This window comes from Cebus imitator, unplaced genomic scaffold, assembly GCF_001604975.1.
Source record: "Cebus imitator isolate Cc_AM_T3 unplaced genomic scaffold, Cebus_imitator-1.0 Scaffold677, whole genome shotgun sequence".
NCBI classification, from domain to species: Eukaryota; Metazoa; Chordata; class Mammalia; order Primates; family Cebidae; genus Cebus; species Cebus imitator.
Window position 1 is genome coordinate 642,370 of NW_016107992.1, and position 17,823 is coordinate 660,192.

Sequence of the window (17,823 nt, forward strand, 5' to 3'; positions counted from 1 at the left end):
AAAAAAAAGAAAAAGAAAAACAGTTTGCTCTCCCTCTCACACCAATGACCTACAACAGTTAACTACGGGCATCAGTTTTTAGTCACTAATTACTGTTCACTGATAAAATAGTGATAATGGTCACTACATAAACCAGCAAATCTCTAGAGCGGCATTGTCCAACAGAACTTTCTGTGATGATGGAAATGTTCTATATTCCATGCTTTTCAATACAGTAAATACCCTGTGGCCACATGGTAGCTATTGGATACTTGAAGTATTGCTAATGAGACTAAGGAACTACATTCTAAATTTTACTTAAATTTTAATTCATTTAAATATCCATATGTAGCTAGTACATAACATACTGCCCATTATGGTAGTCACTAGCCAAATATGGAGCTCTAGGGTACCTAAGAAAAGAAACACACACACGTACATTTCACCTAATATCTAACTCACATTTATTAAAAATTGAAGATTACAGAAAAGCATGAATAAGATTGGCGTCATTAAGCAGGCTTAATTAACTTACCTTTGACTAATAAATCAAAGTATGTAATAACACTAAAGGATTTTTGAGAATAAGGTCTATTTCAACCTTAGAAATTAAAAACAAAAGCAAAGCAGCTATTCTCCAAAGGAGAAAGCAACCACAGATCTCCCTCTAGTGGCAAAAGATAAAGTTGCTGCTGAAAAGCTCAATTGCTCCTCTATACATGTAACTGCTCAGACATTTTCTTTTATAAAATTCTAACTTAAGATTCTAAATCAATATACAAGGAAAAGTTATTTTTTGTCAACAAAAATAAGGCCTGCTTTCCAGTAATAGTATGGATTTTTAAAAATTAGACATAATTTTCACCTACTATGTATGCTAACCTCTCTAGAAATCTGATCTCTACAGAAAAAAGTATTTTGCCAATGACATTTGGGTATCTGGGGCTTTCACCAAATAAAGGTTTATAAAGCCATAACCAAACCGTGAGCATAAGAAATGGAAGCAGTTCTTCTCTGTTGGCAAATACTCTGGGATAGAGCATGAAAGGAGCTTACTCAGAAGTATAAAGTTGTAAGCAGCAGTGAGTGGGGTTTGAAACAACTCAGGGTACATCAAAAGAAACAGTATGATATTATAAGAGTTCTTAACCAAAACAACACTTTTCATTCTGGTATTCAGTTTCAAAAGACAGCTCTGCCACATTGCCAGTTTTAATTGCAACCATACACACTCATTTAGATTTCACTATTGAACTACTTTTAAGTACAAGAAGGAACTCAAAATAGAAACGACTTGTGATACAGCTATTGTTATTCCCTCACAGCTTCAGGGAAAACAGGCTTTATATACACTGTAGTAAGTACAGAATGTACAGAAGACAGGTATATATACAAAAGTGCATTAATGTAGTAATACATTTAGCAGGAATACAGGAAAAAAAAATCCTGGTTAACAATCTGATACATTACAGCATTTATGACTACTTGAAGATTCTCCAAACCAGTCAACTTCCTACTTGCTTTGGTTATGATATTGCTGCTACATAACTAATCTTTGAAACTAAAAAGCAAAAACAAAAACAAAAAACCCACAATTTGAAATTTTTTACCCATCTGTGAATTGTGTTGCATTTACTTGTGTTTATCATCAATAGCTCTTGATAATAGTCCTTAAATTCCCAACGCAAAGATTCAGAATGGATAATACTTGTTACGTTAGAGTACTCAAATAGGAAATTAAATGGATCCACTACAGGAAAAGACATTACCACTCCATTGCTAAAAGCCTCAGCTAGATAACCTAACCACAAACCTCAAATTCAGTCTCAATTTAAATCCAATAGGTCAGCTACTGTTAAAAAGCCAGCAGCTCCACAAAACAAGTCATGGCTTCAGGCCACTGTTCCTTAGAACAATTCAGAATAGTAAGTGTTAACTTGTTATTTATAAATACAGTCTACAACTACCTTTACGTAGTTAAAATGTATATGCATAAGTAGAGCAAGTCTCTCCTTTTTCTCCTCCACCCCTCACCACAAAAATGAACACAAATTTCCACAGGTTTTGTTGGCCACAAAGATGTAACAAAGAAATCTGACAATTAAAAAGAGTACTATATATCGAATGTAGAGAAGACAAAACAAGTTTTTCGGAGTTTGGCAGGGGTGTCAAATTAAAATTTAATTTGCTGTTATATGACCTAGGTTAAAACATTAATTACCTTAATTTTAAAAATAACTGGAGGGAAAGCCAAAAATAATTTTAGTGTTAAAAAAAAATAGGAAAATAAAATTTTAGTGAGTCAACTCAGATCTTCAGCTGTACCATGCAACTTCCTTATTCTCAATGGCCGTTTAGAAGAATTTTCAGAGTTCCTTCTAAGCCTTTTGGAGTAAGTAAATTATTTTCCAAAGAAATAAGACCTAAGCATTATAAGTAGCTATGTTCCAGATACTATGCTAACAAAATGCCTAGCTTAAAATATCTCAGATGATTTTTATTCACTTAGCATAATTCTATTTTTAAGACAAAGTTTATCTTACTTTATCAGATTTAAAATGAATCCAAAGTTACCACAGTATACAAATACTTATTTTCTAATAGTACTTTTCAGGATTAAATTTACTTCTAGTTCAGACATGTTGAATGAGTCAGTACACTCAACATCAACACTATCACTTGAATGCAACTGGGGATTTTCCTATTAATCGTCCCAAATTATAAACAAACTGTGAGTACCCTCCACCAATTCCAAACAAATGTTTTTCTTGAAGCTAGAAGTGCTTATAAAGGTCATCTGTTAACATAAAGGAGTGAGTTCCAGCTATTACACAAATGAATTTGAAGAATTCCTAGAGAATCAACTTGCTATATAATCTCTGTCCTTAAAGTGCTTTTGTCTGTACCTTGAAAATTATCTTTCCAGATATTAAAAGTGATCTGGTTTGAAGAAGTATCTTGGCATATGATCTTTTTCAGAGAGAAAAAAATACATTAAGCCACACTTTAGATAACTTTCAAGGCTCTTCAATGATCTTGCTAGGCCAAAAATAACATTATACAAATGAAATTTAAGATTTGAAGGTTTTTGTTTTTATACTCTATTACCATCAATTGGTTCAATTTAATGGCTTTGCTTACTGATATCTAATTCCATGGGCATTATGCAAAACAAATTACAACATTTGGACTATTTTTGAGTTTTGAAAAGCCTGATACTGACAAAAAGTACAGAGTTCACCCCTTTAAGGCACATGAGGCTATACAGAGTAAGCCACAAACAAAAAGTCTCTGCTGGAGAACCCAGAAACAAACAAGACTTCCATATTGGTTGTATATTAAATTTCTGGATAAAATATGGAGACACTTGCTATATTTTATAATTTTTAAAGATCGGAATCTGGATCCTTTTGCATAGTAGTTTCCTGTAATTTTTCCTTTATGAGAGGATTTAGCACTTTTAAAGCTAAATAAAATGAGAAGTTCACCCAATCTATAAAGAGTCATTATTTTATAAGTAAGTTTCTGAGATTAATTCAGCAATATCTAATTTACCCAAGGGACAGGGGAACTGGACAAATCTGCCATAGTCTAAAAAAAATGAGGTTAAGTCTCAAGAAAAAAAGTGTTATTTTATTCTAAGTTCTTGTTGGGACAGAATGAACTAGCCCTTTATGCCTCACTACACATTATAATACACCACCTTCCTTTAATTCAGTTGCAAAACTATAGAAAAATATTATATATGTCGTTTTGTTAAATGCAAGTCTCATCCTTTTAAAAAGCTGTGGTAGGAACTGAGATACACTATAAGATCGCTAATAAAATGTTTCTGGATAAATCTGTGGGAAATTTATTACGCCCTCAGTTAACAAGGTTTATTTTCAAAAGGGAGACTTAAAATTTGCTCCAACGTCAGTTCTCTACAGATGAGAACCAATACTAGAGCAGGTAAGTCTAGCTTTTTTATTAACTGGTTAGTTAGCATTTATATTTAAATTAATATCATAATCTACCAAATTAGATTGTTTCAAATTGAAATAATCTACTGAGTTAGATTGTTTTAAATTGAACTCAGAGATATACCATACTGAATAAATTATTACTTGCTCCAAGAAAGAAACAGTTCAAACTTTGAATTAACCTACATGAGATACTAAAACAGAAAAGAAGTATAGCACATGAACAGAAACAAAAGAACTTTCTATGTCTTTTTCTGCTAGTTTTTTTTTTTGGGGGGGGGACAGAAGACTATTTAATCTCCCTCTTGGATCATAAGCACGCCCAAGTTATTTAATTATTTTCTTTTAATCAAAGGAAATATTTTCAATCTCCTTCAACCCAACTTTATGGACGATCTCTAATTTATGGTACTATAACGACACTTCATCTGGATTTACACAAAATTTCATGATGCACTCCTATAAACATTCAAATCTTTACAAACTTTAAAAATTGACTTTGTGGCACTTTGGTAAACTTGTTTACTAGTGACTCAAGTTAAACTGAAAGTAATAAGACTATGTGATTATTGGGAGAGTAGAGGAGTAGATCTTAAATTACATCATAACCTTGTTTAGGATTTTCCTTTACTGGTCACTGTTAAGTAAATCGTTTCTAAGCATTTGAACAGATAATGCTGCTCTATGGTCTCCAAAAGTGGCCTGTTTCCCTTGAACAATAGGTATAGATGGCAGGCAATCATTTCCTGGGATTTTGCTTTTGCCAAGAGCAGGTAGAGAACTTAGATACAGTTACTCTGCTCTCTTTCTATACTTGGAAGGGAAAACAATGAGGTTAAGTTGTTCCATCTCCACAGAATATTCTGGTGTCTATCCCCAAGCTCTCTTTGGGTCCTCTAAGCTGGTTAGGAGAACCAAAGAAGGGAAGGGGGAAAGTAAGGACTACTCCAATTGAAAACCATAGACACATATATGTTTTATTTTAGTAAAAATTTCAAATTTTCACTTTAGTAGTCTTTAAAAGGTTACGGCCATACCACAGACCTTGGCAAAGCTGCAATATATTAATTTTTATCCTCAGTTTTCATTCTTTATCCTTCAGGAACCAAAATGAAATCAAAATTTTAAAACATATGATTACAAGCCTTTGTATCAACTGAGAATTAAGAATTTAAGTCATGAATCTTTTTCTTAATAAGCTACTTGACATAACAAAAAGTAAAAAAAAAAGTAGAAATCTAATTAACCTCTGTACTCTAGAGTTTGAAAAATATTGATTACAGCTCTTCCTACAGAATCACGACCACCATCAAAACGCTATCCACAATATGAAAATTATGAAAGTCAGAAAGCAGCTTGATTGTCAGTAGTATCAGTTTCCATCTTCAACCCATGTGAATGTTCAAGACATGTGGTAGAAGAAAAGGAATCACGCTATTTCTAATGTTCATAACAAACTCTCTATGAAAACATTTAAAGAAACTCCAAGATTTCACAGTTAAAATTAGAGCTCTATTAATAACCAACAAGCTAAGGTGTTTTCTATATCTCATTGCTCTGTATATTTCTAACAATTTATAGAGAAGTTTAGCAGAACTATAAGGGTTTTCATCAGTTAATTTTCAACATTTTTAACTAGGTCACATGCCAGAAGCTGTTACACCAAATATTTAAAAATTAGAGCTGTGCTGAAAAAAAAAAAATACTACAATAAGAACATGAGAGAGATATAGACTGATTCCCTGCCTGAGACGATTTTACAGCCTAAAATTTCTGAAAGCAACAGAAAAGCAGAATTGCTTATTTTGCCTAATTACTTTCACCATTTAAATATTAATCAACATAGCATCAAGTCTAAAATTGGCTACTAGTAACATTGTTTCATCAGTAGTCATCACTTAACAAAAAAGGATTCTGAACTTATATAAAGTAAAAAACAAAAAACAAATCTAATAGGAAAAAGACTAGGGCCTGTTCTTATACCTTTGAGTCAATAATGAATGATGTTCATTGAGTCAATAATGAATGACAGAACTAAACCTAATGAAGGCACTATAGTAAACAGCAATCCACACCTTGCCCACCCCCACACCTCAGAATAAGATTTCCACCAGAAATCAAGAATTATGCTATGGCCCTTTAGGAAAAGTAAACTAAGAAATCATAACATTAAGAAAGGAACTAAATTACGATCTCTACGCATGTATTTATACTGACATAATAAACTACTGTCAGCAGTACCTTGAAATCTTCTAAACAGTGTAAGTACTAGTCTTTGAAGAAGCCCACTTCACCACCATAAACTTTAAACAGTCAAAACATTTACTCAAGTAGTGGTTCTTAAACTAGACTGTGCATCAGAATAACCCAGCACTTGTTGAGAAACAATGCTAGGCACCTGCCTGTTGGTTTCTGATTTACTAAGTCTGGGGGTGGGGCCCACTAGTATGCATTCATAAAAACTTCTCAGGTGATACTGAAGCTGCAGGTCCTGGGACCACCTGCCAATAACCACTGGCCTAAATTATTAATGGTATATCAGCACAGCCCTAACCAAAATTTTGGTCAAGATGCATGTAAACCAATAAGGATGGAGTATGTTAATGCTCACAAAGAATGCTGATAAATTCACCCTTATTACATCAAAACATCAACATCTGCTTCATGGTCTTCCTCAGTCACTTTCAAGGACAGCACCTCTTCGTTAAGGAAGAGCCCACTGAGCCTCTCCTTCCGGGCCTGCCTCTGCTCCTTCAGCTGCCTCTTGCGGAAGGCCTTCTGCTGTAACTTCCGCTGCTTGGATCGCTTCTGTCAAAATAAAAATTTCTAAATCAGTAAGGTTTAGTTTTTGGCATATCCACCCCAAAATGTTTTATGGATCAAATTCTCTATTTTCTAACTTTCAGAGCTGTTCAAATCCTTCTGTAGGATGAACCTTGTTCCAAGAAGTGAGCCACTGGCTTAGGCTTAAAAATGATTCTTTAAGATTCTAATTTTGTGGTATTTGACAGTGACTCTTTGGTTAGGAAGGGTTGAGGCAATCATTTTGGCTAGCGATGGATAACGAGTCACTTCAAACACTTCTCTTTTAAATTCAATTAAGGTACGTTGGGGTAAATGCAGAGTGAACACACAATTAATATTAGGGGACAATACTGAATATAAATGTAGAGAGCATTGCCTAAATCTCTAATATTTATGATTCTCAGGTGCCTTTCATCCAAAAACACTAGTAATCTTACAATGGCAGGGAAAAAAAAATCATGCCTTTTTTGTATTAGGCGAATATCATCTTTAAAACCCATCAGAGGCTCAGGGCGGTGTCTCACGCCTGTAATCCCAGCACTTTGGGAGGCCGGGGCAGGCAGATCATGAGGTCAGGAGTTCAAGACCATCCTGGCCAACATGGTAAAACCCCGTCTCTACTAAAAATACAAAAAAATTAGCTGGGCATGGCAGCACATGCCTGTAGTCCCAGCTACTCGGGAGACTGAGGCAGGAGAATTGCTTGAATCCAGGAGGCGGAGATTGCAGTGAGCCGAGATCACGCTACTGCAGTACAGCCTGGGCGAAAGTGTGAGACTCTGTCTCAAAAAACAAAAAAAAAAAAACCCATCAGAAACTCAGTGGGTACTCCCATCCTTGTCACTGGTGAGCTGATGCTAAAAAAGAATGATCACATATCTAGAAAAATTCCTTAGCAACCAACAAAGCTAGCTATGTTTCTGTTACTTCCCTAAGAACCAGGGAAAGAATCATTGTGTATCTTCAAGTCACCACTGGTTCACCAAAGAGTTAAAGAGATTGTCTTATCATCTTTAAACTGGCTCCAGATTCTTGCCATTGCAAGGAATCGAACTCCCCTGCTAAGGCCGCAGGGCCATTCTAAATATACTTATACCTTTTTTTTTAAGTGCCTGACATTATTATACAGAATTTTCTCAATTGTGAAAAGAGTAGAAATTAGAGAAAAGTATTACATTTTTAAACTAGCTAAGAAGAAACATTCAAGATTAAAACATTAAGAAAACATTTAACACACACAAAAGACATACAAAACATTCTTAGGAGCTAATAGACAGCAACATCAGCAACATAGTGAGATTTGCTCAGTAGTGAGTTGCAGTCAATATTGCAATCTTGAGAATGACTCATTATTTCCACCAATTTATCTTACTTAAAACAGACACAAAAATCAGATAAAATTGAATGCAATATGGTTGTCGGTCAAAACAGCATTTCAAAGCACTCAGCCTAGAGTGCTTTGTTCAACAGCAGAGCATCCTGCTTGTTCAATTAAGACCAAAACCCACAGGCATCTAGATAGCAGGATCATTTAAACTCTTCAAGAAATTTATATGAAGGAGTGCTAATGTTAATATTGAAAGGTAAAGTTCTGTATTGATTAGACGTTTTACTTTTGAATCCCGAATCCGCTCTGCTGCACTTGCAGACAGGTTGCTGTCACTGTGTGCTCGACTCATGTTGGCACTGGAGTTTGAAGCAGAGTTTCCAACACTGGACCCACTGCTGCTTGCAGAACTGACCATGCTGGCACTGCTGCTGCTGGCGCTGGCACTGGCACCGCTCACTCCACTGGTGCTTGCACAACTAAAGTTGCTTCTCTTCCAGGCCTCTCTTGCAGGCCGTTGGCGAGGGCTATGCTCCTTGATATAGTTTCTGACCTTGGGACGCACAAACAGAAACTGGTTAGTGTTGAACCTTGATGGTTCTACATTCAAAATGCTGGGGAAAAAAATCATACTGTACTTGATCTAAAAGACTGTCAAAAGTGCTGCAGATGAATATATAAGGTAGAATAGAAAGACTAAATTTAGAAATAAGTGCAAGAAAAAATGGACAATGTTCAAAATTCTAGAAAACATGTTATAGAGCTGGATTTTAAAAGCACATAAAATATAATCAGTAAATGGAAGGCTACTAGCCTTCATAATTTAAGACTGTAAAAAAATAGCACTCAAAATAGAAACTAACAATAAAAGAAAATAGATGAGATGAGGCATTTGTTAAAGGTATCCACTTAAGAAAATTTAAGTAAGTTGCTGATTTTTATCTAAGATTAGAGTATTTCCTAAATCTTAGCTACGGGCCAATGGTAACTGTCTTCAAACGCAAGACATCAATTTACCATATTAATGAAAAATTTGCTGGAATGCAGAAAATTATAGGTCTGCTGGGAGAAATACTGAAATGAGAGAAATTTTTCACAAATAATGATAAAGACAAAACAAAAAACAAATCAAAAGTAGAACATAAGAACATAAGTATTCATTCAGCTATGTACCAGAGAAAAAGAACAACAAAAATTGTATGTAGAAGATACCAGAGCCTGGGTACAGTGATTCACACCTGTAATTCCTGCACTTTGGGAAGCCAAGGTGGGTGGATCATGAGGTCAAGAGTTCAAGACCAGCCTGGCCAAGATGGTGAAACCCTGTCTCTATTAAAAATACAAAAATTAGCTGGGTGTGGTGGCAGGTGCCTGTAATCCCAGCTACTCAGGAGGCTGAGGCAAGGGAATCACTTGAACCTGGGCGGCAGAGGTTGCAGTGAGCTGAGATTGCACCACTGCACTCCAGCCTGAGCGATGGAGTGAGACTCTGTCTCAAAAAGAGAGAGAGAGAGAGAGAGAGAGGATAATACCAGAGATGCATATTTCAGAAAAGCAGAGGGAAAATTCACGAGGTTTCACCCTAGCCTGGCTCAATTATTCCTCTATAAACCTTCTGGAATCCCTCAGCTCAGAGGTTTACCAAAGAATAGCTCTCATTAATTAGTATTTTGATTGTCAATTAGTCTCCTGTAAACTGAGTTAGAATAAATCTACATCTTTACCTAACCACCCCTTAAACTAATCACCTTGTTAAGTGGTGACATTAAATTTCAAAGCCTAGACAACTGAAGAGCAGGTTCTAGATTTATACTGATCCCAGAAAGGTACTAGCAGGTGAGATGTACATAAAACCTCTTAAAACTACAGAACATCATTTTTTCTAATACTACCTTTCACAGAAGTGATTTGGCCTTAATTATCTATGTATTTAAATATGATTATTCAAGTCTACATTTTATAAGACAGTGGTATTTTTAATAGGTAAATAATGTATATTTTCTTTACATACCTGCTTCAGTTTTTCATCTGTGAGACAGTTAAGTTCAATAATAAACTCACTGTCTGTGGGGGAGATTTGAGCAGAAGGATCAATAATCTTAATAATATCAAGTTGCTCCCGAAGACCCATCTCAGTACTCACTTTTCGACTCAGATACTCAATATATTCCACCTATGTGATGAAAAATTACAACAAGATCATTGCTAAAACTTCTGACCCTTTATTATGTCAATTATCATGTGTTTACATATCAGAAGCACTGAAGGCTATATTTATTCCCTGAAAAACAGTTAAAGCTCAAATTCAGATTTACTAAGCAATCCACATTTCCCCAGTAGCTTTAAACAGGCAATAAACTGAGCTTCACCTTGTCTCCACATATGAGCTTTTAATTAAGAATGTCAAGATCTTTACCTGCTCATCATTTGTCATTGCACTCCAAGGGAGTTCATCTAAATTCCGGTGCTTGTTTTTCTTTTTAGGAAGCAGGCAAGGTGAACTTGGAATACTGGGTATGACATCAGAAAGTACATCACTCCCACTGGCAATATCACTCCCTGGTAACTTTATAAAAATAAGGAAAGTAGGGGGAGAGAAAGCAAAATTTTTTCAGACTACATTTTAAATACCACAATATATTTTCAACATTTAAAGTTACTTGTAATGAGACTGACTGCTGCCAGCTGTGCTAAGAGGGCTTCCTTAAACTTTAACATAAGACTAATGGCAGCCGGGCACAGTGGTTCACTCCTGTAATCCCAGCACTTTGGGAGGCCGGAGGTCGGGGGGGGGGCATCACCTGAGGTCAGGAGTTTGAGACCAGCCTGGCCAACACGGTGAAACCCTGTCTCTACTAAAAATAGAAAAATTAGCTGGGCGTGGTGACATGTGCCTGTAGTCCCAGCTACTCGGAAGGCTGAGACAGGAGAATCGCTTGAACCCAGGAGGTGGAGGTTGCAGTGAGGGAGACTGTGCCACTGCACTCCAGCTTGGACAACAGAGTGAGACTCCATCTCAGAAAACAAAACAAAACAAACACTAATGGCAAATATAGAATCAGAGGACATTAATTCTGATCCATGCCTATTTATACAAGGCAGCAATATAACATATATTCTTTGCATATATTTAGTTATTCAATGAAAGATGTTTTTGAAAAGCTTAGACTCGTAATCAAGACTTATTAAAATGGCAACTGAAGAGTCAATCATCACTAAAGTTTTTAATGTATAATGAGAATCTGAGGAGGGCCTCCATACTGTAATGAATAAGCAGCACTGGTCTCCATCTGGGAAGATCCGAATAATATGCCACTAACTGGCTTTTTGCTAGAGACCGTGCTAAACATACTGTCAATATAAAGACAAATACATCTTGGTCCTTGTTCTCAAGTCTGTATTAGTGACCTCAAGACAATTAAAATAAATTAAAGCCAGGCAAAGTAACTCACACCTGTAATCCTAGCACTTTGTGAGGCTGAGGCAGGAGGACTGCTTGAGCCCAGGAATTCAAAACTAGCCTAGGCAATGTGGCAAGACCCGTCTCTATTTAAAAAAAAAAAAAAAAATTCATGCCTATAATCCCACAACTTTGTAAGGCTGAGGTGGGAGAATCTCTTGGGCCCAGGAGTTCGAGGGCAGTCTGGCCAACATAGCGAGACCTCATCTCTATTAAAAAAAAAAAAAAAAATTAGCTGGGTGTGGTGGCACATGCCTGTGGTCTCAGCTATTCAGGAGGCTGAGGTGGGAAGATCGCTTGAACCTGGCAGGTTTAGGCTATAGTGAGACATGTTTGTGCCACTGCATGCCAGCCTGGACAACAGAGTGAGACTTGGTCTCAAAAAATAAATAAATAATAAAATAATTTTAAATATGCTGTTAATATAAAGCAAAACACTTTAAGGACCAGAAATATTGAACGAGAAAAATTATAAAAACATCATATAAGACAAAGTATAGACAAAGGAGAAATAAAAGCAAGTCTAACATACAGAAAATCAACTTAAAGTGAGATAAACAGCAAAAATATGTGCTATAATTTTATACATATTTATGTGTATTTTTGTCCTTAGACATATACTCATGTAGTCATCACCAGGACCAAGGTAATAAATATATCCATTACCTCCAAAAGTTAGAATGGATTTAATTTTAAATAAATGTATTTAAGTCATTCACCAAAAAGATAAAATCTTTTCTTCTATAAGGAACACATGACAATTTTCAAATATACTGACTTCATTTTTACAAGGTATAAAACAGCACCTTTTGTTGTTTTTTGGTTCTAAAGAGTTTGCAATTGTATCCGAACTCTGGTTGATTTCTAGGCTTTTGCGATTACCCAAAAAGAGAAGAGCTACATTAGTCATCAAGATGATTTTGATTCCATGTATTAGAACTCCTACTGTGTACACAGCAGTATAATAGGTACAGGGGATTCAAAGGAGTGTTAAGTCCCTACACAAAAACTTTACTTGGGAAAATATTACAACAACACAAACATATAATTATACAACACAGCACATGACGAATGCTAGGTTTGAGAAGACAGGTCACCAATGGAAATATCTAGCAGTGGGCTGAAGCTGCAGGGTTAACTTTTGGGAGAGCTGCAACTGACTGCAAACAGGCACTGGGGAATCAATCACAAAGAAATAAACGAAACCACAAAGATAGGAGTCAATCACTATGCAAAAGATGACTATGAGGTTTACAATGAAATTGTCAAAGACAGAAGCCATTCTTTCTACATCCCCATAAGTAGCTACTACTCTTAAAAACCACATTTTCACTATGAAAGTTATTGACGAATCCAAGTACATAAGTGACTACCAACAATCTGTATTACTTCTTTTAAAATCTCAGTAAGGGCCAGGCACAGTGGCTCATACCTGTAATCTCAGCACTTTGGGAGGCGGAAGTGGGAGTATCACCTGAGGTCAGGAGTTCAAGACCATCCTGGCCAACATGACAAAACCCCATCTCTCTACCAAAAATACAAAAATTAGCTGGGTGTGGTGGTGCGTGCCTGTAATCCCAGCTACTCAGGAGGCTGAAGTAGGAGAGTCACTTGAACCCAAGAGGCGGAGGTTGCCGTGAACAGAGATTGTGCCACTGCACTCCAGCCTGGGAGACAGAGGACCCATCTCAAAAAAAAAATAATAATAAAACAAAACAAAACATAAAATATTAACTAACACTGCTTGAACTGTTCACCCTTGACCATAATGTTATCTAGTTGGTGTTATGAAAGGATGATTGCTGAATGCACATATGAATGCCATCTTTTTTTCAGCCTTTAATGGCAAAAAAGAAAATGCTTTGCTATTTTCCCTTTGACTTCAAATCACATCAGAAATCTTCCTGTGGCCCCTAAAACAAAATGAGATACTTATTAGATAAAAGGCCTCCCCTACATCAAGCTCCTTCAATAAATGAGGCAAAAGGAGGAACTTTGAAATATCTATACTTTCAAAATATAAGAAAAAAATTCACCTAAATCTTCACAGAGTATCTGCTAGGCACTTAAATCTGTACCTTTAGTTCTGTTTGTGTTTGATGGGGAAGGAGTGGTGTAAAAAAGGTAATTAATGGTATCTTGGCCATTTTTTTCAGGGAGAAGTAAAAAGATCCCAGAGTTCAAATCCCAGCTCCACTGCTCACTAGCAGTGTGACCTTGTGTAGGCTAGTTTGTTTCTTTGAGCCTGAGTTTGGAGTAAAATGTAGTTAGCACCATCAATCTCAAAGGACTATTGAGTGGTTTAAATGTGGTAACATGCCTGGCACACAGGCAACACTCAATAAAGAGATGTACTTTTCTTTTTCCATCCTTTGCCATGGTTTTGGAACCTTTAAAAAAAAAAGTAGCACAATCCCTAACAGAATGTCACATGTTGCTCAAGTGCCTGGGTTGATTCACAAGGTAGTGTTTAAGAATGATAGGGGAAAAAGGAAAAGACATTCAGGTAAGGTGTATAATTTAGTAAAGTCAAAAATGGGGAAAACAGTGTGAGGTGACATATATCCTAGAAATCATATATCATATCATTTAATCATGCCAAATTTAATTAACAAAGAATATCATGCTAGGGATTTGCAAGTTCAACAGAAGAACCTGTCATATGATATGTAGAAGTGGGGCTGATAACATTTTCTAAGTAACTTGACAAAACTGGTCTTTTGGGAAGATTAGTTAAAAAGCACTATGGGGAAAAAATAGAATGAGGGACGATTGAAATTAGATAGGAAGCTCTTGTAATCTAGGCCTGGATCAAAATAAGCAAAAACAGAAAGAAAAATGAGAATGCGAAAAATATCACATGAAAACGATTTACAGTTATTGAAGTCTTTAAGTGTATCACTCTGGGTGTGGGGCAGTAACTCACAGCTGTAATCCCAGCACTTTGGGAGGCAGAGGCAAGCAGATCACAAGGTCAGTAGTTCGAGACCAGCCTGGCCAATATGGTGAAACCCTGTCTCTACTAAAAATACAAAAATTAGCTGGGCATGGTGGCATGCACCTTTAGTCCCAGCTACTTGGGAGGCTGGGGCAGGAGAAGCGCTTGAACCCACGAGGCAGAGGGTGCAGTGAGCCAAGGTTGGCATTCCAGCCTGGATGACAGAGTGAGACTACATCTCAAAAAAAAAAAGAAAGAAAATTGATGAAGCTGTTTGATAACTGAATGGGTAAGGTAAAAAGGAGTCTCATTTTGAGACCAGGAAAAAAAACTGGTGACATTTCAGGTCATAAAACCCACCCAGAGTGATATACTTAAAGACCTCAATTTTCACAGCAAGGTAACTGAAAGGATGTTACAGATCTTCTATCCAACACCCTCATTTTACATATAAGAAAAATGATATCTGAGGAGGGTCATACAAATAGTGGCAGAATCCAAAGTAGGACAAAAATCTAATGCTTTCAACTATGCCAGACAGTTTTGCCGGTCTGGCAAGTTTGTAATGAGAGGAATGCAATTTGGGATACAGAGGGTTTGTAGTGATAACAGGAGAAGCAAGCACAAGTATCCTTTCGACGGACAATAGTAATTTTTCACTAAGTTTTAAGACATGTCGGCCAGGCGTGGTGGCTCACGCCTGTAATCCCAGCACTTTGCGAGGCCGAGGTGGGCAGATTACTTGAGGCCAGGAGTTCAAGACCAGCCTGGCCAACATGGTGAAACCCCATCTCTACTAAAAATACAAAAAATAACTAGGCATGGTGGCAGGCTCCTGTAATCCCAGCTACTCAGGGGGCTTAGGCAGGAGAATTGCTTGAAACTGGAAAACAGAAGTTGCAGTGAGCCGGGATCGTGCCACTGTATTCCAGCCTGGCGACAGAGCAAGACTCTGTCTCAAAAACAAAACAAAACAAAACAAAACAAAACAAAACAAAACAAAAGACATGTCACAAAGCACAGTCTATTTTTTTCCATGGAAACACTGTAATTGGAAGTTGCAACACTGGATCAAGGACTCAGCATTAAATAATGGGTTAGTATTAAATATTAAGGTCATCTAAGTGGAAATATCAAGTAGTCAATTGGAGATATGGGATTAGACTGCTGGTTGTACAATGGAATTGTATGGGCCCCTGTATATTTATTAGACTAGCAATTTCCCATTTTATAACTGATACTATATTTCAGAATAAATGCTTAATAACTCCCAGCCCATATTTTTCATGGGCAATATTTGGCATATTTATATTTCAGTCAGTAATTGTGAAACATAGGGAGACTTAAATCTCTGTCATATTTTCTGCAGAATGCAGCAGAATTTTATGAGTAAGCTCGTTTCTGTAATAGCTGATGTGTAATTTCAGATTGCACCTCTAGCCTTCAAGTGTGACAGCTGATTACTCACTCTTTAAATTATCTAAGCTTTCCTGCTCAACAACAGAAATAATCTCTCAGACTCTAAGACTAGTCAAATATATCCTTAATAATAAAACGACTGTAAGCAAAGAAAATTATCAGCAAAGCAAAATGCAAAGATGCTAATTAATTCTAAGGTTAAAATCTCATCTTATTAAGTAGTGAGCATTTTTCTTCCCAGAGAATCTATAAATCATTTATATTTACTTTACTAGTAACTGAAACATCTGTTAAAAAGAAAGATTTAAACAGATGGAGTTTTTATTCATAACAGAAGTAACACAAATTTTTAAACTATAGTAAATGATTTTTAGTCCATATTAATCCTAACATATAATTTTAATTATCTTCTTGGATAATTTACTGTTCATCATTATGAAATCTCACAAAGACAAGATAGCACTTTAAATCTTTCAGCATATTTAAATAGCAGATATCCATGGTAACACAGTGCCCATACTCCAATTTCACAAGTCAGAAAACGCATACTAAGGCAGGTCTGATTTTTGTTCCAACATCATAGTCACTCATGTACATTAACGGTGAGCGGCTGGGGATGGTTTTCCACTCTACTCATAAAATGAGTGAAGAAGCCACAATTAAAATTTTAAAATGCCTGCCACCTTGTAACATTATGGATGATAACTCTAAATAAATCATATAAAATAAGCAGAAAAAATATTTCTTAGAATCACCAGGATGCCATCTGATTATGCTTTACTAAGAATCCTTATAGTCTGATTTTAAATACAAAGTCTGCACACACGAAAAGAGAGAGAGAGAGACACTGGCTGAGCATGGTGGCTCACACCTGTATTCCCACTACTTTGGGAGGCCGAAGTGGAAGGATCACTTGAGCCCAGGAATTCAAGACCAGCCTGGGCACCAAAGTGAGACCCCTGTCTCTACAAAAAATAAAAAAGTATTAGCTGGTTGTGGTGGTGCCCACCTGTGGTCCCAACTACTGAGAAGGCTAAGGCAGGAGGATTGCTTGAGCCCAGGAGGTCAAGGCTGCATTGAGCCATTTTTGCACCACTGCACTCCAGCCTGGGTGACAGTAAGGTCTTGTCTCAAACAAAAAGAGACACTGAAAAATTCATTATGAATATCATGAAAAAGTTTATAAGATCTTAAATGAGAAAATCTTATTAAAAATTTTTAATCAGAAGAGGAAATACTTCCTACCTCATGAGGCCAGTGTTACCTGGACACCAAAGCTAGACAAAGACACAATCGAGAAAGAAAACTGCAGACCAATATCCCTTAGGAATATAGATGCAAAATCCTTAACAAAATACTAAAAAACCACATCCAGAAGCAGACTGAACTTCTCCCCTAAGATTAGGAAAAAGACAAGGATGCTTACTTTCACCACTTCTATTCAACAGTGTACTGGAGATCTAGCTAGGGCAATTAAGCATGAATTAAAAGGTATCCATATTTAAAAAAAAGAGGGCAAAGTATCTCTATTCACAGATGACATGATTGTATAGAAAACGATAAATAATCCACACAGAGGAAAATTTTTTAACAAATGGTTTCAGCAAAGTTGGCAGGATATAAAATCAATATGCAAACACAATTGTATTTCTATATACACACTAGCAATTAACAATCTGAAAATAAAATTAAGAAAACAATACCAGCCAGGCACGGTGGCTCACGTCTGTAATACCAGAACTTTGGGAGGCCGAGGCAGGCAGATCACCTGAGGTCTGGAGTTCGAGACCAACCTGGTCAACATGGCGAAACCCTGTCTATACTAAAAATATAAAAATTAGCCATGCATGGTGGCACATGCTTGTAATCTCAGCTACTAGGGAGTGCTGAGGCAGGAGGACTGCTTGAACCTGTTAGGCAAAAGTTGCAGTGG

The 17,823-nt window shown here is 36.5% G+C and overlaps 1 protein-coding gene across 2 annotated transcripts in view; it reads right to left on the minus strand.

Moving 5' to 3' along the window:
• Window positions 1-424: 424 nt before the first annotated feature.
• The window catches only part of FAM199X (family with sequence similarity 199, X-linked), a 31,659-nt gene continuing 14,260 nt past the window's right edge, over window positions 425-17,823 (minus strand). The window contains exons 3-6 of one of the 2 annotated variants that reach the window (XM_017518387.2): window positions 10,490-10,639; window positions 10,085-10,246; window positions 8,489-8,626; window positions 425-6,749 (exon numbers count right to left, since the gene is read on the minus strand). In XM_017518387.2, the coding sequence (XP_017373876.1) occupies window positions 6,579-6,749; window positions 8,489-8,626; window positions 10,085-10,246; window positions 10,490-10,639 (621 nt within the window). In that variant the 3' untranslated portion in view covers window positions 425-6,578. Of the gene's footprint in view, window positions 6,750-8,359; window positions 8,627-10,084; window positions 10,247-10,489; window positions 10,640-17,823 lie in introns of both variants that reach the window. The other variant, XM_017518386.2, reaches the window with a different exon arrangement.